General features: G+C 42.2%; 1 protein-coding gene across 1 annotated transcript in view; it reads right to left on the reverse strand.

The window, feature by feature from the left end:
* LOC118098554 (guanine nucleotide exchange factor VAV3) overlaps positions 1–25,480 on the reverse strand; it is an 87,299-nt gene that overhangs the window by 42,194 nt on the left and 19,625 nt on the right. Inside the window, exons 3-6 of the mRNA XM_035142513.2 lie at positions 2,954–3,012; positions 2,793–2,858; positions 1,057–1,165; positions 820–918 (exon numbers count right to left, since the gene is read on the reverse strand). Coding sequence (XP_034998404.1) covers positions 820–918; positions 1,057–1,165; positions 2,793–2,858; positions 2,954–3,012 — 333 coding nt within the window. The remainder of the gene's footprint in view (positions 1–819; positions 919–1,056; positions 1,166–2,792; positions 2,859–2,953; positions 3,013–25,480) is intronic.

Here is a 25,480-nt window from a genome sequence, read left to right on the forward strand (position 1 = left end):
TTCCAGACGTGTCCGTGCACAGGAGGGAGGAGGTAAGTAGCCGTGGCTGGGGGGGGCACGAGACGGTGGGGAAGGGGCTTCCCTCGCAATTTGTGCTCTTTCGATACAGTTTGTTCTGGGATCACGCAAAACTAGGGTTGTGTCAGAGGGTTATTTCTCTCTCTGAGCACAGTTACCCAAATGCTAGTGATTACAGTTTTACACATTGATCACTATTGATAGTGATCAATGTGGCCTTTCTTTGTTAACCCACTGTAGTAGAATGTGGGCTCGTTGTGGTAATTGTGGCTATGTTGAAATTCCTCACTGCTCACATAGTATTGATTGAGGTTAGCTGCCATTTTGACTGATCACCTCTAATTAAATCAGTCCTGAGGATGTTTTGTGTTGTGGGCCGGATGGGTGTTTGTCTCAGTTTGTGCTGTGGTGAGCTGCTCTGATCACATCCTCTCGTGGCTCTGCCACAAGCGCACTGCATGACGGCATATATTGGTTAGTGACTACCACCACTATTTTTCATGATGCAATATGGGAAATAATGAGTGCACAATATAAGGGGTAAAGAAATTCACTAAACATTCGGACACCACTTCAAAATGGCAAACTCACTATACAGCGATACATTGATAAATGTGTCATATTTGGCACTTAAAATATTTCAGTTTAACTCTCAGAAGTTTGATGAATGCAGCTGCTATTATAATAAAACTTCAAACTTTGATATGTTAACAACAGAACATCATCTACTGACATTTCCAAGACTCACACGTTTTACTATAAGTAAATATGACCCAATGTGCCCCAACAGTGTGCAAGTACCTTCTCTATAGACTCCAGGGTCTCAGTGTATTTCTCCTCTGTCTGCTTGATCTCTGTCAGACAGCAGCTCCTGATGTCAGTCTCCTGCTTGTGAAATGCCTACACACAAACACACACACACACACACACACTTGTTACCGCAACGCTGTGGGCTGGTGATTCCTCAACCAGACGCCTTCCCCACAACCCCTTTGATATTCACATTGATGACTCAGTGTACACGGGCGGTTAACTGACCGGAGGAGGGAGGGCTTCGGTCTTCATCAGGTCCTCGTAGATCTCGCCGCCGTCTTCATCGTCATACACGCAGTCATACAGGTCCTCCTCATCCTCCACCCCGTTCTCACTGCAGCACACGGGACACTACAACGTTATGTGACATCACAGGCACATGAAATGTCCACGCACACTCGTTGGTCAGGAACAAAACTCTGTGAAAGTGGCTCAAGAACACACACAATAAGGTTAAAGGTTTTTAAAAAGTTAACACAACAATAAAACAAATACATAAATGGATTACAAATTAAAATCCTGACATAAGTGAAAGTGATTTTTAAGAAGTGACAGATCAAACAGATTTAATCTCAGAGTTGAGGGACCTGCAAAAGCACAACAACCCTCAATGACCAGACTCCAGGAGGCCTCGATAAACTAATCTAAGAAGGCGCCCAGGCTCATATGGGGTTAGTGGATTGTGCAGGTATGTCGAGTGTGTGCAGAATAGAGGGGGAGTCATCCAGGTAAAGCACTGACTGTGTGTAGACTGTCAAAAAGCTTTCCTGGCACAAGGCCGACAGGATTGATCTGAAACACGTCCAGTAAAATAAATGCATCTTCCTGCACTGAAGTAAGAGCATAAGAAATTATAATAATAATAATAATAATAAAAACTCCAGTGTCTGTAACTGTACTTATTGTACAAGTGGAGCTAAAATAACACACCTGCAACAAAAACATTTCTAAACTCCTGTGTCCCTCCTCGTCGATTTGGGGCGACTTGTTCAAACCACCCATCATATATAAAACCACACTGTTACAGCATCTTGTAGGTCGCAGTAGTTGTATAATATCAGGAGATGTGTGTTTGGATCTTGGCGCTGTTTACATTTCAAGAAGAGCGTGGTCAGGGTCTAATTTATTCTTTTCTCCCTCGTCTTCCTACTCATGATCCAACAAGGCAGGACGGGGGGGGGGGGGAAGTCATATGAGGATCACAGTTCTCGTGGTCTGGTTCACCCTGAAGTTATCAGTCTGAAACCGAGCAGCCTGCGGAGACGCTGCTGAGCATCCTGATCCAGCTGGGAGCTGCCGGCCAGTCCGGCCACCGCAGACTCGCTGCCCAAACAGATGGAAAAGTGCTTAACCTGAACTTCAGTGATAAGAAAATGTTGAATGACGGCTGCGTTCTTAACGAAAGTCCCTGATCCTGATGAACTAAGCCACAGTCGGTCTTTTACTGCTATGCTGCATCGTTTTTAGAACAAAGCCTTTGCCTGGCACTGTGAGGAGTCCTCTTTGCAACATGATGAATGTGAGGATTTTTTGACTTTCAAATGTGCAAAAAAAATTATTATTTGTTATTTTGATCAAATTAAAACACAACTGTCATGATTTGTCGAATGCAAGGTCTTTAAATTACCAGCAAATGACCGTTGTTTCAAGAGTTTGCTCAAGTTCGAATGGGGTAATTGTGTACATGAAAATCTGTTATTTAAACTGGAAGAGCTTTCGTGAGTGTGTGGGAAGAGGGTGTTAAAAAATGATCCAGCCACATGCCCACAACTCCTGTGAGCGGGGCGGGCGCATACTGGTAGCCTGGGAGGTGTTGGCCGCCTTCCAGTCAACACCCAGGGAACAAATGTCACCTGCAACCCACAACATCCTGTACATATTTTAAAAAAGAGACTAAATAATAAATGACCTTAAGAAATGAAGCTGGAGGAGAGACAACAAAGAGAGAGGGGTACACATACTCTATCAGATCCACCAGATGGTTGTAGATATCCTCATCTTCAACACTCTCCTCTGTTGGAAAAGGCCTTTTGAGGGAAAACAGAAAACATTTTGTGTTAATTCTATTCATGAGACAATGTGACACAATAAAACCTTTGTTTCACACTGTGTCCAAACCCACCTGATTCCAGTTTGCTGTGCAATAATTGTGTGGGAAAGTTTGGAAAGTGTGTCCATCACCTGCAAAGGAAAAAGAAGGATATGTTAAACAGTGTGGTTCAGGAGACAGAGCTAGTTGCCACTAAACAGAGGTTGGTGGTTTCCATCCCCGGCTCCTCCAGTCAGCATGCTGAAGTGCTCTCGGGCAAGATACTGAACCCCCGAATTGCCGCTGACGTCCGGGCCGACAGTGTGTGAGTAAAAAGAAGCGCAACATTTAAAGCTACTTCTACTGTTTAACGATTTGAGAGGTGGATAAGACTAGAAAAGCACAATATAAATACAGTCTATTTACCAGTTATTCTCATTTAATGTCATCTGCACTGTAAAAACATACACTGCAATACTCAAAGGAGACACATGAGTGCAGCATTCTCAAACACTCTGACAGCCAGTGTTACTGATGGTAACTGTGCTGCACAAAGTCACGATCAATGAGAGATAACCACAATGTACTCAGGGAACCATATAATCAAGTATAAAAAGAAATATTAAGAAATATAAAGTATGAAAAAAAGAAAAAATACCAGTTTTAATATCTGCACCACGTAGGTTTTTACTGAGCTGCTGAAAATCCTCACACATTCACTTCATGATGACAGTGTCAGCCGGAGCCCTTGACCCTTCAAGTGCATGTGTGACCTGCTTGACTGATCACAGCTGAGGTCACCTGCTCTCGCATACAGCTTTATGGTCCCAGTCAACACTCAGCAGTGGTTTTTTTGTGGGTCACCGTCTGCAGTCGCTGTCACGACAACACGCCTGCACGCTGATTTAAAAAAAACTAGATACATCTGCCCTGGAGCATCAGCTCTCAGAGATCAATACTGATCACACAACTGGGCCCCTCCCCTTCCCCCAACACTACACAGAACAAACAGCGGCACACAGAGCAGGGACATGCGGTTTCTGCTGACACCCTTTAAACTCCACCCTGTGCCACGGTGCACCATGGGACTAATAACACGACGCACAGCTTGTCACTGACATAGAATTCGTGTTTGCCCAGCATTGGATTGATGCTGATGATTGACGGACTTTATGTGTGTCAGTATTCAGAGCGTTTTACCAGGAGGGCCTTTTATTTTTAAGGGTCTCTTTTGATGAGCCGAGTGGTGTGGATCAATCGAGTCGTACGTAATCAATCATCCCTGAGTTAGATCTGTCCAAGAGACAGAGGATGACACTGACTGATGAAGAAATATCTTCTGCACAGTTGTCTGATGATGATGATGTTGATGATGGCTGAATAAAGGAACTACTCGATGAGCCTCAGTTGTTCTTACTTCAAAATATGAGTTTGTTATGACATGAGTCTGTCGACAGAGAAGATTCTTGGTCCATCGTACTCGCAGATAGTCAAACCGGAAAGCAGATGCTTCACAGTTTTGTACTCTCGAGAAGGAAAAAAGATATTAGCCTGCGTCACCTCGGTCCCCACACACACAGACTCTCAAGGTTTACCTTATCTAGATGCACAGACATGGCATCTTCCTTAGGCATCATAAATCCAGAGGATGTCATAACTTCAGTCACAAACAAGTGTTACTTTTTCAGCTTAACCCTTTGATACACAACATGGGTCACATGAGTGTTTCTTTGCTATATCTTTGAAATAAATGTATTTTGTTATTTTAATAGTGTTAATAGTTTTGATTACCACAAATCACCATTTTCCTTTTTTCCTTTCTTACTTTATAAACAAACGTACATTTTGTATTTGTACATCACTTTTACAAGTCAAAACTGACCCATACAGTCTGTATTCACAAGGGAACACCTACCATTCATTTCACACAGCTGCTTTTGCAAATCTAATGCATGTCATTCTTATTTTACAATCCATTACTAGGGAGAAAGAGAAATATGTACAATAATAACTAGCTGTAAGCTAGCTTGCTTTTTTTCCAAACCATAGCTAGATCAACGAAATAAAACTTGAAATATAACAGTATATACTTAATAGACTGATTGATATGAAGAATAAGCTGGGACTGTGATCATAGGTGAACATTTTGGTGCTTATTGGACAATGCACAGTGGAGTTAAAAAGATACTTCCTGTTTCATGGTGAATCAGAAGGTGTCGTTTTGACCTTGAGTTAATATTGACCTATGGAGCTGTTCAGGCCGAGGCTCCGATCATGTGACAGAATTTCGGGGCTGATTGGACAATGCACAGTGGAGTTATGACAACTTCGTCTCCATTGACGAAGGATCAACCTCCGCCGGCCCCTCAACAAGAGTAATGAAAAACCATCAAATAAAATGTTTATCCTAACCACACTTTGTTTGCTATTTTATTTTATATCATAACAATGTTAAACTTGAACATAAATGTATCAATGTATAGTGCTGTCGATATAGGGAGGGAGGTTTCATGGGTTTCTGGTGTTAATTTCGACTTTTTCTTTTCCTTGAAACCATTTTGTGCTTCAGCTTGAAAAATGTATTCAGCATTATTATTATTATTATTATTAGTGTGCGTCGTATTTTTGCACCAGATTGAATGAGACACTAGACACATTTAAAAAAGGCTTGTACAACATCATGTCAAGCATCTATTAACTATTAACCGAACATACAGTATGTGCTCATTGTCTCTGGTGTTAAAATATTAAAAAGTCCAAACACCAGATGCATTAAAAATGACACATCTAGTTTCTGAGTGAATCCTCAGATATTTCCCAGAGCATCGTTCTCGCTCTAGTTATTAAACGTCACACATCTGTTCGACACAGTCTGTGGTTCCCTCTCTCCAGTCATGAATGAAGGCCACGACATTCGGAGGCCAGCTGGCAGGAACACCACGACTGAAAGCTGAAGATCCACTGCAGGCTGAACACAGCATTTAGAGCTTTTCCACTTTGTGGCCGAGCCTTGTTGCATTGAGCCCTTTTGGCTGCAGGAGATACGTGAGTCACACACTATTGCAACAAAAGTGACCACGTGCACACAGCCGAGAAGACTTTCCGAGGACTCGCATCCATCCATCAGCGGTCGCACCACTAATAATAGAAATGTTAAGAAATGTGCACAAAGGAAATGAGTGGTTGAGATGTATTTAAGTTTAGCTGCAAAACTACATTAGTCAGCAGAAAAAAATATAGATGATTATCACTGTTCTCAGAGCTGCTTTATGTAAGACTTAAAAATACATCATGATTCAGTTGTCACAAGGGCTCCGGAGCGCGACCTGCACGCTATCACTCGACTCCTTCAATCAACTTCATTTCTGTCTTCACACAGTTATTGCTTCTGTGCTGCCCCACTCAGTCTATAGTTAACTAAGGGTAGCATACAATCGTATTTTATCTATTCCCCCATCTAAGATACACATTTACAGCAAGATCTGAGCTTGGACCTGTACAAAGATATCATATACATCGCAACTTAACATCCAAGTGTGTGAGCTCGACCATTCATGTGTCAGTCTCAGCTTTCAGCCATGACATCTCATTGCCTGAAATGACAGAAACCATCTTTTACACGATTATGTTTGGCGTGTGCTTTGATTTTCTTTTTGTTTGGTCCATGTTCCATTTGTTAACATGGATGAGGCGGGATTTATGACCTATAATGCAGCCAGCCACCAGGGGGTAATCAAGACGCTTTGGCTTCACACACACACACACACAGACACTTGCAGTTCGAGGCTCGACATGATCAGACTGTGATGATCTTGGTTTTATGGCGGTATACAGCAGGTCGGAACACGGGAAGGACACAGCGTCCTTGCGGTCAACGTCCCAACCCTCTGATTACCTCTTCTCAATTTATTCTGAGATGTCCTTCACCTCGGGAAAATGGCCGATGCATTAGATGTGTAATGTGCCAAAAGATTTATTGGTTTCACACACGGCGTGCTGTCCCAGTTTTCTGCTCTCTGCTCGTTTTCTGTGGCTCGTGTTCTTTTCTCTCTCTTTTTTTACTTCTCTAAATGACTGATTTTCAGCTAAAAATAGATCACGGAGATGACCCAGTGGAACACATATAATATTTTATTTCATTTGTTGAAAGACCGAGCCTTCCAAACTACCACAGAGAACATTTTATTCCTGTTTACAGATCATAATTGAGGTCATCACTGAAATCAGTGCGGAAAATGGTGCAGTGTTTAAAGGGGGGTTGTGAATCTAAAATTAAATCCATGTAATTATGTCATTTGTAGCTATAATTTCAGCTTTTTGTTACATTTTCAACAAAATTAAAGCATTAACTGTGCTTTGTTTCTTATATGTCCTCATTTCTACTCCTGATATTTTACCCTTAGGTACCCTTCACCCTCTAATATAAAAATATATCGATATATTTTACAGTACACGGCTCCTTAAGATTTACTTTAGAGTTTAAATAATAAGTCAATACATTTAATGGATCCAGTATTTCACTCATTCCAGAATAGAACTCCAGTAAATGCCATGAAAATTGGGTCTGGACATTTTCCGGAGTTTTCTTTTCGCATATGAAATTAGGAAATGTTGCAGGTCTGATGTGTTCACAATGACAGGAAAATGTCTGTATCATTGTGAACGGTGGCAGCTGGGTAGATCATGCAGGAGGACGTAACGGATGAATTCATGTGTTTACAGCACACCGACAACGTTGTCTTCTCTTATCACCGAAAGCTCTCGAATCTCATTGACAAATTCGCCGACAAAGACCTTGTTTTCATCCTAAGATATTTGTATTCTTTTTTTTTTTCATTTTTGCATCTGGTGCGTACTAGAAACGTCATAATCCACACCCCCTCGCTCGCTGTGGACATTTTCCTGCTGCATTATATATATATATAGTTTGTACTTTTGCCAGTTTATGATTATTTTACATTGGGATGATGGCACATGTGGACATTGACAAGATACAGTGTGTTTGTTAAAGACTAAAAAGGCACTAAGATAAAGACTTTATGCATTGTTTGTGCATTGTTTAATCTCAGATATCATGATGTATTGCTGTTTGATTGTCTTGCATTATATTGATCCCAGAATCGCGTTATCATGATATTATCGTTATGTAGGGCCATGTATCTCTTATGGAATCGATAACGAGTTTTACATGAAGAGATGACACCAGACTGACCAGGGATCAGCTGTGAGGCTCACACTGCCTTCAGCGTTTTTCTCACCCCAACACATATGAGGTAAACCAGGAGGGAAACACCCGAGGGAGTTGATCCGACCACAAGGAACAAGCGGGTGTGAAAGCCTCTTCAGAAACTGTTACCATCATCACTGTGATTCCACAGGATTTGATCCCTCCCCACTGCTTTGAGCACTTCTTTAATATCCCAGAGAGTCTTCACACTGTATTTGGAACAGTTTATATTTACTCCTCCTGCACAAAGACGACTGTCTCTAAGAGGATGAGTCAGACGGTGTAAAACTGAAGACGTTCCATTTCATTAAACTCTGCTGCGCGAGGAACAAAAAGCTCTCATTTGGCTGTGGTTCTACTGAAGTTTGAGAACTGCAGAGGTTTGTTAGGGATGGAAATCTCTGCCTGCTATTGTCTTAAGTCATTGCATCAACAAATGACTCCTGCATATATGCATACATACATGAATGTGCGCGTAAGCTTGTGTGTGAGCGTGTCTGTCTGACAGATGTGTATTAAACTCAGTCGGCCACGCGGAGCCAGTTAAACCCTGATAGGCTCACAGAGAGTGACGAGCTAATGTTTGGCAATCAGCGCCACGGCTCATTAACGGCCATAATACATAATTAGTGTGTTTGGATATACAGACGTGGAGCTGATTGGAATGAGGAACACGTTTTTCCATTCGTCCTCAATCTACATTGCTTGCATCATTTACTCCAGCGCAGGCGAACACTGCTTTAAATGCATTCGTCCTACAGTCATATGGTAAAGACAGCAGACTTAATAGAAAATACAGTGTAAATGGCTCTGTTCAACCATCTCATGGAGCATGTTGATTTATCTTGTTAACAAATCTACTTTAGCTGGTTTGAAAGAGGCAGATAATGGTCTCTGCTCCAGGTGTAGGATTTAAAAGAGTTGTACTCAATCTCCTAATGAATCATGGGTGTGTTTTGGTCATATGATAACATACAATAAACCAATCAGAATGCAATCTCCATTTCCTTTTAAAAGACAGGTGTGTTTGCACCTTGGTGGATTAAAATTATGATAATGGATAGAGAGGTAGGAGATAAATCATCATCCTCTGTGTGTGTAACAAGCAGAGTGTGCACGTATTGATCACTTGCCTATGTGCATGTCACCATCTTGATAATGCACCTTTTAAAATAACAATGAAATATTGCACCGCTGACTTCAGATCAGGTTTCTGTTGATCAATCTCTTTGCACTGCTTCAAGATATCAACGCACCAACGATGTACAGGACAAAAAGCCTGTTTTGAGACCAACACACCAGTGGGGGCTCAGATGGGCAGGAGTGCTGGATGATAGAATGAAACTGTGTCAGGGTAAATCGAGCAAAGACACCAGGCCCTAGGACAGCGAAAACTGAAGGTACTAGGACTGACCCAAATGCTTCCAATCTTCCACTGTTGCCATGGTAATCAACATCCAAATCAGTATTTCAATGCTGCGTTTTTAGTCACAATCATTATCTTTATATATAAATGCAATACCACAAAAACTCCAACATTATTCTTAATTCTTATTAATTCAACATTATTTTTATTTTTGCATTGTTTATTATTGTTAGTTTTTCAAAAAGACATTTTCAATCTGAGTAAAACTGTTGGTCATCACAGCTCTCATTTAATGTTACCAGCACTGATGATGAGTCAGTGACACGTGACCACATGACTTCATGACTTCATGACCACATGACAGAATTTACAGAAGTTACAACAACTGCACAGCAAGATGTCGGTTGAGCATCTGGAAAAATGTGTACAAAACTTCAATCTAAGATATATAGTGCCACAGGAAACTGTCACATATCACATATCCCCTGAATTCTGTGAATAGAAGCTGAGCCTTCTTACAACTAATAATATACTGATGCTAATAAAAGTCAACATTAAAGTCTGATTTGTTATTGTCTCTCTCTCTTTATTACAGATGATTATATTTACATGTGTTATAGAGAAATCCCTTCTGCTCTGGACAAACTGACAATCAGACAATCAAACCATTTCTATCAGAAGTTGTTTACCATCATAGAGACATTGTTTTTTTGTTTTCTTACTTTTTGTACGTGGATGAGTAAAAAGATACAAATGTGCCTCAAACTACTACTACAACTACTACTACTACTCTCTTACTCCATCTGTTGAAGAGTGTAGGGGAAGTTGATTTTCATTTTGTCCCTCTTCTAATAACTCTGCAGCATGAGGTCAAAAGCGAGGTCATCCTCTCTGTCCAGGTAAATCAACCCCGACACACTGCAGCCCCTCAGGACAACACACACACACACACACACACACACACACACACACACACACACACACACACACAAACCCTCCCCACTGCTGATCCTCAAAAGCCTTTACTCCTGCGTGTTTTATGTTCACACTAATAGGCGAGCATATCACTCAGCCAAGTGATCACACACTTGCTTGATTTTCACACACTGACAGAAACACACACACACACACACACACACACACACACACACACACACACACACACACACACATGCAAGCAGCATACTGATGTTCCCACGCAGCTCGAGGCCTTGATGCACAAACAAATCTGATCTGCCAAGTCCTCACTTCGCTGACAGGTGAGGTAACTGCAGCTGAATTTCAAAGGCTGCTCACGACTGACCAGTCCTACACACATACACAAACACACACTCATACATCTTGTAAAATAAATAAAGTATTTGTCATTATAATTATTCATTTTGCTTGCGGGAAAACCCATTTTGTAAAAAGTAGAGGTACGATTACCGTGGGTTTTAGGGGTCTTTTCACAATTTTATACCGTTTTATAAACCAAACATTGAATCAATAGATAAAGAAATTAAGCAGAACATGACAACACATGTTAGAGATACCCCAACTGTCAGTCCCTCAAATGGGTCAAGCTCAGAAAATACTGGATCCTACATTTCCCATAATGCAGCTCCATAGGCCTCAGTTAGTAAACGCCCACATCTTCTGAGCTTCATGTCCAAAGATCTCCAAAATGTGTCATGTCCAAGAAAACCCTCATATCATCTAGAGACAAAGAATACAATTACACAACTCTCTTCACAGGCTGAAGGAGGCTCTGCGCCACACAGAATCTGATTCAATCAATTCAAGATGATTTATAACCTCCATTTCTGCAAAAAGAAGCTGATTATGTTGCACATTAGTTGCTAAGTAATTAAGCCAAACTATATGGAATGGTGAAATTATGCTTCTGCTGTAAATGGCATGCTAATAATACAATTTTCACCTCGATGATTGCATTACTAACACTTACCCCTTACTTCTGTATTAACATATTGAAAAGCAGCTGTTGCAACACATTTGTGCATTTGTCTCGAAAGAAGCTCAGCGTTTCACAGTAGTCACAGACTGATGTGGATCCTTTACATGTTTTTGCACTGCTCTCAGTAAACTTACATATAAATGGACGTACAGTTGGGAATGAGTACAACAAATAAGTTAAAGAATGGTCCAAGAGCAATTCAATACGAGTGGTGTATGATGAAGATTGTACTGTACAGCATGTGAACAGGAAGGAGTACATACAGCATGGTAGAAATATATTTGAGGTGGAACCGACCTTAAATTGAGTCTGCTGATAACTGAGCGCAATCCTCCATGCAGGCATAGCATGAAGCATCCCAGAGCTGTGGTGTTCAACTGCTGTTATTATCATCGAATCCACTGCGGCAGCCATGCTAAAGACATAACCGCCTCTGTCCACCCACTCGCCAACCAATCTACACTGCACACAATCTCCATTGTTTCATCGCGTTGACATGACGATCTCCTTCCCTCACCGCCGAAACACTATCCCGCAGTTAACTGAGGATGAAATGAAGCAAATGGGGGGAAAAACTAGTCCTCCCCAAGGGGTCTTTCAGCCCAAAATATAAACTCTGCATTTAAGAGTCTCAGCCGCTCTAGTGAAGTTACCAGGATACTGTTTTAAAAGCTGCAGATTTCAGCTCCTTGTGGACCCGTGTGGGGAGCCAAACACTTGAAACACCGGCCAAAACCATAACTAAGTGTAAGAACAACTTTGAGAGGGCTGTGTGCACTGTAAACGATGTCCCGAGGCGGTCAGTGAAAATCCATATGGACATTCCTCAGGATTTCTTTTCCCTCCCTGAGCCTTTGATCCCGCTGCGTCAGTCATGGACCCCCACGCTTCAGTTTTACTCAACCCTGCTCCCCCCGCAACCCGTGGGACATGAAGCTTCAGAGGAGGCCACAGCAAATGGTGAAACTGTTGAGCAGGGAAGTTGTTCTGCAGCATGATGCGAGTGACAGTACTTCTGTCAATGAAGGTAAATTCTGCAGAGACAATAATCCTCTCAAGCAGGAATATCGACAAAGATCAATTGTTTATTCAGGCTGATATATTTTTGAGTAAGGGTGATGGTTAGCGCTCTTGCCTCATAGCAAGAAGGTTCCCAGGTCAAATCTCGGTCAGTCTGGGTTATTCTGGCCCTGTGATGGACTGGCGACCTCTCCAGGGTGGACCCCCCTTCTCGTCCAGAGTCAGCTGGGATTGGCTCCCCCCACAACCCCTCAAAAGGACAAGCAGTATAGATGATGGATGGATATTTGTTATTAAAACTTCCAGGCAACTTGCGGTGGTTTATCCTTTCTCTTTTACCTGTTCAATTTCCTTGGCGGGTTAACGATAAAAAAGGGAGAAGGGCTCCGATATTTTCTGTGGACTGTCTACTATTAATAAAAACCACCAAACGCCTCCAGGACTCATGGATCATTTCTTTGGATGCTTGGCAGTAAGGAGCCTGCTTTTATCTTTATAAAAAAAATTCTACTAAAGGATTGAAATGATTTCTTTCCAACAGTGGGTGGGTTTAAATTTGTAGGAGTCAGTGTCATGCTGGTTACTGCAGACACGTTATCAGGATCAGTTCCACCTGAGACTCAAGGTGAGTGTAGTTATCTCGTCGGCAGAATAGAAAAGGCAGCAGCTCTGTGATTCTCGAGAGCCAAACCCGAGGCGCGCTCAGTCAGAAGGGAACGTGCTCCTCCTCCAGAGAATTAACAACGCACTGGTTTTCACATAAAATGGACGACACCACAGTCTGTCATGGCTTCTGTCAGTTAGACTTCTTGTTTAAAGGAGGGAGAAACAAAGCTCAACAGTACATTTAGATAAAAAACCCTTACAGGTACCAAAGTGCCTCATGATTTATGAGATCCGGCGGCAGCAATATAGTTTTTCTGGCCAAGAGAAGACACACAGAGTGTCTTTCGGCTGCGCTCTGCTTGATTTACAACCACACTGGCTGTGGGTAAACAATTGGCTGAAGCGGGGTGATCCATCTTGTTGCACCTCATTCCACTATTCATCATGGTAGTTTACATGTCAACCATTTTATCACCTTCTAGGATTACAGTTTTGACCACAGCCATAACACGCGAATACTCACTGAGACGGTGCCATAAATCCACATCTCCATGGAGAAACGGTACAAACATAGGGACATCTGTATTGCTGGCTCAAGATGTTAAAAGTGTGGAAAGTAAATGAAGAATTCCCATATTTCAATATCATTTCAGCCCTGGCTATTGGGTCTGGACGGGCTGTTTTTAAATTTGAGGACATCTTTGTTGACTTTTATTGGTCTGTTTTTGTTTCTGGTATAATAATATGTTTTATTCATGAATGCCTTTCAAGACAGCCAAGGACACTTTAATCCAAAAAGACATTCAGTCCATAAAACAAGATAGAAAAACAGAAACAACAATAAAACACACACACATATATATATATATATATGTATATACAAAGAAATAAATAACATAGCCTTTGTGTTGTACCAGGAAAGGCAAATCTTAGGTGAGTTTTTGATATCATCTTAAAAGAAGCAACAGATGTGCAGTGGTCTGGACCCTGGGGGAGAAATGTCCATAGGTCAGCGCCAGCCCCAGTGAAGGCCCTGTCACTCATGGTGCAAAGCCTGGAGGCGGAGTGAGGAGCAGATGGGGGTAGTGTTCATGTAGGTGCACAGGGATGGAGAAGACTGGGAGAGGGAGGTTATTTGTACTTTTACTATTTTTCTTCTTCATCAAGATCTTCACGCCCTATCTCGCAGAGTTAAAGAAAGTGTAAAAACAATCCTGCATCCGCCCCCTGATCCTGATCCGCACCAAACTTTCATGGATTCTTTTCTGACCCATGCTACATCTTAACACCTTTTTTGTGTTCATTTGTCCGGTAGTTTATGCACAATCCTACAAAGAAATAACCTCCTTGGTGGAGGCAATAACTGCTAATTGCTTTTTAGGGACTAAGACTACGGTCAGGAATTGATTTCATTGAGTAAAGCCTCCTCTGTGTTGGATGCGCTCTAGAAGCAGAGGATGTTATGAATTCAGAGAAGAAATAGGGATTAGCCTTTGATTTATCCTGTTTAAGTTTGAAGTAATTGCAGATCATTAAAGCATTGATATTAATGTAGATAGCATCCGATTGGAAGTTAGTGGAGTGTGAATGAGAAGCTGTATTATGACATGTCAGGTGCAATAGACAGGATTTAAAAAAGCTACTCAGTTAATCAGAGCTGCAGCAGCAGAGAGGGTCTGCTCCCCGAGTTAAATTCTGATGTAAGTTGTGGAAATCCTTCTGATTTACAGAAGATGTCACATCACAACTATAAGTGATAAATCCAGAACCGGCTCTGAAACAGCAGCAGCAACAAGCACTCCACCAATGAAACCCAGTGAAACCCCTGTCTCGTTGTCACGCAACATATCTGGAGCTATGATGCCACATCTCTGGCCACAAATAGTCGGCGTGTCATATCTACATGGCGTAAGTGGGTTAGCTCCGGTTAGCATACCCCGAGGAGCTGCCGTTTTAATCATGAACAATTAAACACGTCTCACTGTGCCGATCCTACACATTAGTCATGCGGCTGTGTGCCTTCTCATTATGGTCCTTCTCAGTGACTTTTCCCTTGAATAGTCATACGCCGCTTTCAGACATGCACTAAACTCCAAAGATTAAATTACGTGAACGCAAACGTCCGAGCGAGAGCCTCCGTAGTTCCTGCGGACTTTCTCTGCCTGGCCTCCTCGTATAAAGACGGCAGATAGTCAGGAGAATCCGATGTGAGAACATAACAGGGGATCCCCGCTGGATTTACTGTGAGTGAGTGGATTGATGACGCTTGTAATCTAAAATGAAAACCAATATCTGAAAAAACGGTGTCATACACGTAGAAGACACCGACGAACATGCCAAGAGGCTTTGTGGAGATTAGAGCTGACACCGTTGTCGGTGTGTTGTAAAGAAAATCACGTGATCTCCGCAGAGGAAACAATACCTAACTTCCTGCCCCTGCCAGCTGCCTTCTTGGGTTATGGTGAAGAGTGAATGTTTGTGCAGAACATTAGTGTTCTTTATGGCCAAAACATGTTTTGTGATGCCACAGTGACCTTGACCTTTAACCATAATTTTCTAATCAGTTCATCTTTCAGTCAAATAGAGTGAGGCCAAATTTGAAGGAATTATTTTGAGGCATTTCTGAGATTCAACACAAACCGCAGGTTGTCAGGGACCGACAGCCTGACAACCTGCAAACACAAATCCTCTGCCCACCGCTGTGACGGAAGCATGGCAATAAACCATGATGTCATGGAACTACCTGCAGTTGGCCTCGTTTTACATGTTAATATCTTAAAGTGTGGGCTGCTTCACAATGCTTCACTACATGTTCACATTTAATGCTGAAACTCATTAAAATATGACCAAAGTTTAGAGCCACACATGTTCTCTGTGGGGTTGACACCACCCCAGCTGGCTGCTCCATATGCTTGTGGAAAGCTCGGCTGTTCTTGTTAACCATTACCACAATCTCCCCTGGAACTAAATGTCTTGATTTGCCTATAAACTTAACCATGTATATTTTTTTCTCTAGATACCGAGTTAACCGTAGTTTAGACACGATGTTGAGATTATACAGAAACCGAACATTTTAGGGGTTTTGACTTTGTGCCCTTGAGTGTCTGTGGTGAGAGGAGAGCATGTTTAAAAAAAAAACACAATTCCATATATTGTGGCTTTTAATTTCAACGTTACTTCATATGAGAAGGTTTCCTAATCTCTGCCCTCTATTAACACAACCATGAACATACCACAGAACAATGCTGCTTGATAAGGCTCAACATCCCACATCTAGATTAGATGAAGAGATACGTATTGATTAACACCCCCCTGAGGACAAACACATTATCTTCCATTATAGAAATTGTCCTATGAGACGTTAGAAGTCGTTTCATCCCGAGTCTGCACATGAAGCTAATTACAAACCTTCCACTCTGCTCTCCTATTCATGCCGTACTGTTGAACATGTTACTAATTCCAGTAGCATGTATAGATATTTATCTTGCATGCACGTGCTGTATTTCGTTGCAGTGTGTATGTTAAGCTGTTGACAAGACTTTCATTTTATTACAATTATTGGTAAATGTACCTGTGTTTGTCTGTTGTCTTTTATTATGTATAATTAGTTTTCAATTGTCTCATTTCATTATTTCCATATCAACACTCACAGTTAAACACACATTGTCCATATTCCCTTTAATTATCTAGGCTGTGGCGCCATATTCAAATCGTTGCTACCACAGTGTCATAATGAAACAATTTTTTTTATTTTATTAATCATATTAACATTACAGATCACTAATGTCCATGCATTGAATTGTGTGGCATTATTTGCAGAGTTTTTCACTTGCATGCTCGTGCTATTGTCCATAAAGTTGTTACCGTCCACACAGACAGACAGACTTCATAGTTCCAGCTGCAGTTGTTAGTTACCTCTCTCTCACACGACACCTTCTCTTTCACTCGGGATCTGTTACGTGCACCCCAGCAACCACCAGATTGACTTCTGCGGGAAATACTGGTCCATTATTCCACATTAACTGAATTAGGCATGATAAATATTGTAGTGCGGTTGTTTTCTGTATTTCAGGGAAATTGAATCCAAACCGCAGCTCTCCGTGTAAAGCTTCCTCCACTCCACCACCACTTATTATTTCATCTCATTCAAACTTGTTCCCCAGTTGGCCCTGTGATTACAGCTAAACTGCCTCTGTTTGGATATTATATAACACACAGCAGTCGGTTTATTGTGAGGTGGGAGCAGATTTTCTGAGCTGTGTGGAGGATGGAGATTAGCTTTTAGAATTGCCACCCACTCCACCTCCACCTCTGGGAAGCAACATAGAGAGGAAAAGACCCCCCCCCCCCCTCCTTCTCAGAGTTGGAGCCTTGAGCATCTGTAAAAGTCATCGTTGACACACATACAGTCATCTGCGCGGCTTCTGCGGGACCTTTTTTTTTAATTACAGAAAAACATCTCAGCAAGCTCGGAAGCGCACGAATGTCCCTGTGAAATCCTGAAATGTTGCCGTTCGCTCAGACGACGCTGGTGAGATGACAGATGCTGCCTTCGGCTCCTCATCAAAGATTTAGAAGACAGACTTTAGAGATGTGTCAGAGACAGGGGTTGCACTTGTTGAAAATTAACTCTCCTCCACTTATCCTCTTTTCAGTCGGAGCCAGCAGTTGCCCGGAGGAAACTGGCCCCCGAGCAGGGAGATGGCCGACCGAGGAGAGGGAAATAAACATGCAGAATCTACATATTTGCTTCATCCCAGAGCGTGGCTGTCCATCTGGAAGAGACACTTACCCTGGGCACTTCATGTTCTAAACCACAACACTGTGCGTACAGTCATTTGTGTGCATGATCAGAGACTAACAGCTTCACTGTGTGTCTGAAATGCAGAGTGGAGTTTGACTGTACGATTCTCAAAGCAAGATTTGAACTGAACATATTGGGACGGAGCATCTTTAGCCCTGCTAGTAGCACAACTCTGTCAGTCGATCCACACTGAAGTATCTCTAAATCTGATTTGATATTTTCAAAGGATGAAACCCGCTGACTTTGTTGAACCCCTGACCTTTCCTCTAATGCAACCTTTATACAACCTTTAGATTGACATTTGTAGTTCAGATGAAATATCTTGGATGGACCAAAAATTTGCGACAGATATTTTAGTCCTGGATCATCAGAAAAATGTGTGCACACATATTGACGATGAAAGTGATCCCCTTCCTTTTCAACTTGTTCCAGTATAACTTCATCCGTTTGATGGATTATTGTGATATTCATTACAAATATTGCAAGGTCCCTCCAGGACACGTTTGAATAACTCTGGTTTATCCCCTGACTTTTCACACAGCACAGATGGTGAACAAGCTGAACAACATGGGCGAATCCAGATGTTCGGACTTTACCACACATGCAAACTTGATGATTGGATTAGTCAGAAGGGGCCTTCCAAATCCACAATGGGCCTCAAGTGGACTTACTACAGACCTTAATCTACAGCAACATGAATGTAACAATGGCAGAAATAAAAATGATATATAGTAGTAGACATTCTCCAAAAATTCAAATATGTAAGATTTTTTTCTGTTTGTTTTATATGTTCATTAATGTAGTGGGTGTTAATATTGAACATACTGTCTATGAACAGGCTCAATATTTGGATTTGTTATGAGTTCCAGGATAAGAGACTTTGGTTTATCTCCATGGAAACACACGAGATCTATGTCCCGCCTCATTCTCAAAGCGCACAAAGTCCGGACCATGGTCGAAACCGAGGTTCATGTCTTTATATTTGATCCAGTTAGTTTTGGTTTCACGTTGTGTTTTAGGGAGCAACTGAAGATTCTGTATGACATACTTACTTCCTGTCATCACTTATGTGGGCCGCGTCTCGCTATGTTTGACATTGATTGGTTTTTAGATGGACATGTGTCTGATGTAGAGTTGTCAATTCGGCTATTGTATTCGCTAACTAGTAGTCTTCTCTTTGAATGGAGAAAGTTAATGAACCAGTTGATTTCGTTAATGTTTTTTGCTTCTGTAATATTCACTTCCAGCAACATAAACGTACTCGTCGTTCAAACATTTTATTGTTGGAGGTAAAGACTGCAAGCAACCCTGTAAACAACTTCGACTCCATTTTCTTCTTCTATTGATTAACGCTGTCTCAACTTCCTCCATTTGGTCTCAAAGTCAGAAGAATCACAAAAAGTGGCTTTCACATTGTGAGCCAACTGAACCACGGTTTAGTTTGATTCAGAACGAGACCAGTCAGAAAAAAATTCACACCTGTTATTTTGGTTCTGACCAAAGAAAGTAGATGTGAAATCCCCCTGAAATACCATTTGGGTTAAACCAAATTACAGCCTCTTAGTAAAGCCATAGACTTCCTGTCTTGTTCACTGACATTTAGACATTTCTTCTTGAGCTCAAATCACATGCGATGCTCTTCGAAAGATTAACACTGAAAACAAACCTGTCTGAAGTTAATCATATATGAGGAGTTCAGTTTAATCATCTTATAGACAAATACTGTGGTAAAAATACAATTTATTTGTTACTGAAAAAACTGATCATCTCATTAAACTCTTACATAACAGTTTCCGCAACGATCAATCTGATCACAACACTAAAACAAAGTCTAGTGTCAGCGTTGTGCACCAACACATCAGTCTAACCCTGTAAGGCTGCACAACCCTGAGATGTGCAGCCTTTTCTCAGTAGTTCTCGGTTGCAAAGCCCTCAGTGGTGAAGCTGGGGGGGGGGGAATCTGTCAGAAAGTAGGACAGCGAGGGGAGGAGGGCCCACGTGTAGACCTGCTCTTCAGTCCTGTTAGTCTTTGATCCTGAACACGGTGGCTTAGCTTCACATACTGTGTACTCTCTGACTGGCCCAGGCTCAGCGGTGGCTGACAAATACATGGCACGTCTGCGTGGCCAGGTATCCTCGACACCCGGCAGCAACCTGAGATCTCACACTTCAGTTCTCGGAATCACTGATAACCTCACACCGCCTATTGAAACCTGTCAATCACAGCAGGGCAACAGGGTGATGGAGGAATGACTCAATCGTCTTATTTAACTGCTACACATGATTTTCGCTAGGAAGACATCAAGACATATCAAATATCTGTGCTCGATTCTCCTGAATTATTCTCCTGCCTCTTGAAGAAAGTGGAACCAAATGGATTTAAGTCTTTAACCAACTTCCCCTGGGATCAATGAAGTCCTGATTCTGATTAAAATGAGTCGTCATATTTTCAGCAGGGCTACCTGCTGTGGTTATGTGTTACACGCTCAGTGTGAGGCTACCTTTGAACTGGGTTTCACACACACACACACACACACACACACACACACACACACACACACACACACACACACACACACACCACTTCCAGGTCCCGCGGCTCGGTCACAGGAAAGGTAGGGACTTGATAGAGTCACCGACAGGACAGCGCAGAGCCAAATTTGGGGCAAGTTCAATTGTCTTGGTCTCAAGCACGCACGCATGAATGGACACACGCACGCACGGACACACACACACACACTATTGACAGAATTGTTGGTCCCATGAGGCCAACACACCAGCAGAGGCAGTTTTGCCTTTAACCTATTTGTCTATGTGTGTTTGTGTTGTGTGGGTGTGCATGTGTGTGTGTGTGTGTGTGTGTGTGTGTGTGTGTGTGTGTGGGTGTTTATGTGTGTGTGTGTGGGTGTTTATGTGTGTGTGTGTGGGTGTTTATGTGAAGAAAATGTACCATACCTGAAGCTAAGTGTGAATACACAGAATCCACAGAGGGGCTCTGTCGTTACCGTTTCCTCTTCCTGTTTCCTGCTGCTTACTGAGACTTGAGATGACTCATGTCGCTGCTTACACACACACGCACACACGCACACACGCACACACAATCACACAATCACAGACACCTTACTCTCTCGTTCATGTGACATTTTAAATGTCTGAAGAATTGTTTTACCTTTTGTATTACGACAGGAAACACAAGGTAGAGCTGACTGTGGATATCTATCTCTCTAGTCCAATAATAATAATAATAATAATAATGATGATGATAAAGCTTAGTGTGCATTATTTTTATCTTTGCATTAGCCACACTAACAAAGGGTTTTTCATTTCGATCATCTAGGTTGCCTTGGGTTATTTCACCTCCCTGCGAGTCCTCCTGTGCTTTTACTGCCTCTCACTTGTTACTGCAGATCCCAGCTGCCAGATATATCACAGCTTTCACAAACATCCCTCTTGCCCCAGTGGTGATTACGACTTGGAGGCTCGCGTGGGAGATATTTACATGAGGAGAACTGATAATTACAGTAACTGATTACTTGTCATTTCAAAATGACACTTTCAAGAAGCTGGAGTAAATGTTTATGCCAGTAAATCTTGATTTAACAGCTAATTCTAATTAACATTGATTATGCAAACAGACTCAAACAAAAAAACCTTTGTCTTCGCCTGTTTGATTTGCTCTCTACATATTATTGTCTGTACCATATACACATGGTTAAATATGTTTTGTTTGTCAAATAAAAATAATATTCTGAAAACTGGTGACTTGTCTTTTAAGTCTGTTAGCGCCTCATGTCAGATGAAGCTCAGTACTGTAGTGGAGTGGAGTTACTGAAACGTCTTGAAACCGCTTATCACCTCTTGAGCCTTTGAATAGAGTCCTCCAGGCTATAAAGTATGTTACTGTGAATCATCTCAGGCCACGACCTCACTAACACATTTTAGCTCGTCTGGATGGAGATTTATTCATTTTAAAACGAAAAACGTGTCAGTGCGGACACAGCCTCAGGGACTGTGAGTACACAATAGTACAAGCAGACCGGAGAGGTTAAAAGGTGGAGATGAAATACAGAACCTCCGTCTCACCTCTAGGTGATGGTTGGCGATGCTAACACATCCATTGTGCTCACACAGGGATCAGACAGATGTCAGCTACCATCAAAGATGTTTCTCTCAAACACCGTGAAACAGTCAGAAAGCATCCGTCTCTACAGCCGAGAGGCGGGACGCTCTCTGGCTGAGCCATCTCCTGTGAGCCAGGGGTTGTGTCTGTGTGTGTGTGTGTGTGTGTGTGTGCATTCACGCTCAAAGAAAAGGCAGCTGATATGAGACGTGTGATTCCTGAGCAGCTGCCATGCACCGGGAGGCCATGAATAATCCACAAGCTTCCAGCGCTGCAGCGTTATAGAGCAGGTTCCTCCCAACTGTTTTGTAGACGACGACTTCAACCCAATGCATTGTAAGTGAAGCACAGGAGCGTTTTTCATTTTTACAGCGAGCAGACAGGCAAGTTCACAACTGCACCGACCGAACTCAGGTGAAATAAGGACTCGTGTTGAATTATAGCAAGGAAGACACAGATTTGACTCCTTTTCACCTCAGATTCTGCTTGAAGCACAAATATTGTAAATCAGAGAGGACTGCAAACTCTCTAAAGCCGGGCATTCAGTGAGCCAGATTTTGATGCTATTCATTTTAGAGTCGGGACAAATTTCTGCTCCGTCGTGCGTTGTTTGTCGTGCAGTGTACGAAGGGCTGTGAGGAGCAATAAGATGTACCTGACCACTCTTCTACGTGAAATAGCAAAACACAATGGTAGGAAATGTAGTTTAGGACTAGAAACAATTGCTTAGCAAGAAAGAGAAAGAGGGAGAGAAAGGGTTCTTACAGTACAGTGATCAGAGTGTCGCTAGTGATCAATTTACAATATAGTAGCCTCGAAACATATGATCTAGGCAGCATCTTTTTCCCTTATTAGCATTGTCCCGAGGAGACGACGCGACGTACAGTGTGAGCAGTCAAATCATGTCAGACGATCTGAACGTTTATGAGCACATAAATCCTGAGCCTTTGGCGTGCGTCAACGATTTACACGTACAGTGTGGAGTGGAATATAACAACGTTTCTAAAGCAGCACAATGTCTCCCCAGCTTAACGCACAAGGTCAAATTCATCAATTTGTGAGGTAATAAAAGGCCAATATGACCCCAGTATACTGACGACACGACACGCTGATCCTGCCCTTAAAAGCCCTGTCGCTGCAGCAACGAGCTACACCCCCCGAGTGTCCATTAGCACGTAGCAGACATTTGATATCTGACCACACAGATCTGCAGGAGAGAGCACGGCTGAAGGACAAAGGAAGGAGGAAGACGGGGAGGGACGATGGAGGTGGCGGGGGGGGGGTGAAGTCAGGAGATGCATCCACAGTCAAATTTATCAAAGTGAACTGAGGAGGAAGACACCAATCAATAAATCCTCTCTGTCTGTCTGTCTCCTTCTGTCTTTGATTTCCCCTCCCCCCTCTCGTACAAAAACATAATGAGCAGCTTCCTCCGCCTAAAAGTGCAGGATGATCCAGTGTTAATGGAGGAGGCCTGAGCCTCATTCAAGAGGCTCTCAAACACTGGCTTAGTGCAAAAGTGGACCACTTAAAAAAAGGTGTGGGTTCAAGTGGTGGCAAGACTTGAAAAAGGACTAGAACCCATGAAACTGTCACAGAGTTGTAACCATTGCAGATGAATGACCCGATAAGGATGCAGCTGCAGCAACAGGAGCCAGCTGCATCTGTCTCTTATCGTAAGATTATCTAGCCGACATATTAAACAGTGAAACGCGTGCAGGCCAAATTTGCATCGTCTCCACGTCTGATTAGTTTGACATAAAGGAATCAGCCCACGTGTAACCTCTATGAATAGATTCTGCATGTGAATATGCAGAATATACGAGTGACAGACAAGACTTCGGGGTCAGAAGCCTTCTGGTTTCTGTTTCTCATTTGACCAATCACATTTGTTACCTTACCAGCTTCTCGGCTCCAAACCGTAGTAAGGACGCCTCTGGTAATATGCTAGCATACTTATCTTAACCCTGGCTCATTGGATGTTGACAGAGAAACAGTTCGGACCAACTCTGGAGTAGAAGACGGGGAACTTTATATCAGAACTGTAGCGAACATACACAGCCTCATCCCTCAGTGCTTCACTGCTTACAGAGGCCATAACACGGGTTACGAACATGAATGGAGGTGATGGGTATTTTTGTTCTGTGGCTGCACCTGACAACAACTTGGCAACGTTTACGTCCCCTACATCACACGTAATACCCACAAGGCCACCTTCCTGAAGCACCAGGCTCGGCTTGTAACAACAGGTTCTGGTTGTCCGCACGTAAACAGTCAATGTGGAGAGAAGAAGAGGTGCATCAGCGATCAGCGTTTTCATGTATCTGCATTTATACCCAGTTGGCTGTTGATATAGATTAGACAAAATGCTGTCTGGACCTAAGACACCTACAAAAAGTATCACTGTTGTGTTTTGCCCTCCGGCTAATTTGTCATCAGATGACAAGATTGGCCTACGTGAAGCTCAAAGTGTGTTGTTGTGTCTCTGAGGTTTCAAGTTATGTCTTAAATCATCATACCATCATAAAAAAATAACTAATTTCCAAATTCCTTGACTCAATTGGGAAATAACTCATGAGCATATTCCCCAAGATGTCAAAATATTCATTCAATAAGATTGAAATCCGTATTTATACCTGTAACATATAAACAAATAAAGTTCTTGGTTTAGTGTTGTAATGAAACCAAAATCACATATGAGGGTCACTGTTCCTTTTACCCAAATAAAGTTTAATTTCCTTCATTGTAAATTCTTTGTGCATGTTTCAGATAATACACAGTTTCACAGTGAGGGATAAAAGCGTGCGCGAGAGCCGCCGACACTTTAACAGGCAGATGTGAGCTCAGCGAGGACTCCCTGCAAACAGCTGAGCGAGTGAGCAGCTGAATTATTTAATAGGTCAGTCGGTGACAGTAATGTTTTCCAAGAATTAGGCAACTGCTCCTCATGTGACTGGAGCGTGGAAGGTTCCTGTCAGCACTTTGATTCTATTTTCAAACCAGCTGATGGGAGACAAAGCAATAAAAAAGAAGTGAGGCGGTTAAGTCATTCACGATGACGGCAGCAAATTTTCAGCCGAGGGAAACGCAAAGCCCCCCGTACACGAGATCATGTGGAACTTTTCCGAATAAAACTGACTAGTGTTCTGCTCAGGAAAGTGCTGTAGAAAAAGGAAGTGCAGTCTCTGAAGCATCCACTAATATTTTCTATAGGACCACTGAGACTACAGCCTTGGTTCTTAGAAAGGACTACAGATGGCAGCCATATTTGTAGTTCTGCAACAGTTTACTCACAGAATATATAAATACTACCTAATATCTACATGTTTACGGATTAAGTGAAGTCTTATGGTGTCTCGTTTGTTATTTGATGGTAGGTTTTTCCCATTGATGTTAGTATGACAATGACATTGTGCTATTTAGATGCACAGAACACTTTTCCACTGAACAGCTACAGTCTATTTCCAATAGGCATTTTAAGTGAAATACTATTCCATAAAAACTGGGAATTCCTTAACCA

This window comes from Hippoglossus stenolepis, chromosome 19, assembly GCF_022539355.2.
Source record: "Hippoglossus stenolepis isolate QCI-W04-F060 chromosome 19, HSTE1.2, whole genome shotgun sequence".
NCBI lineage: Eukaryota > Metazoa > Chordata > Actinopteri > Pleuronectiformes > Pleuronectidae > Hippoglossus > Hippoglossus stenolepis.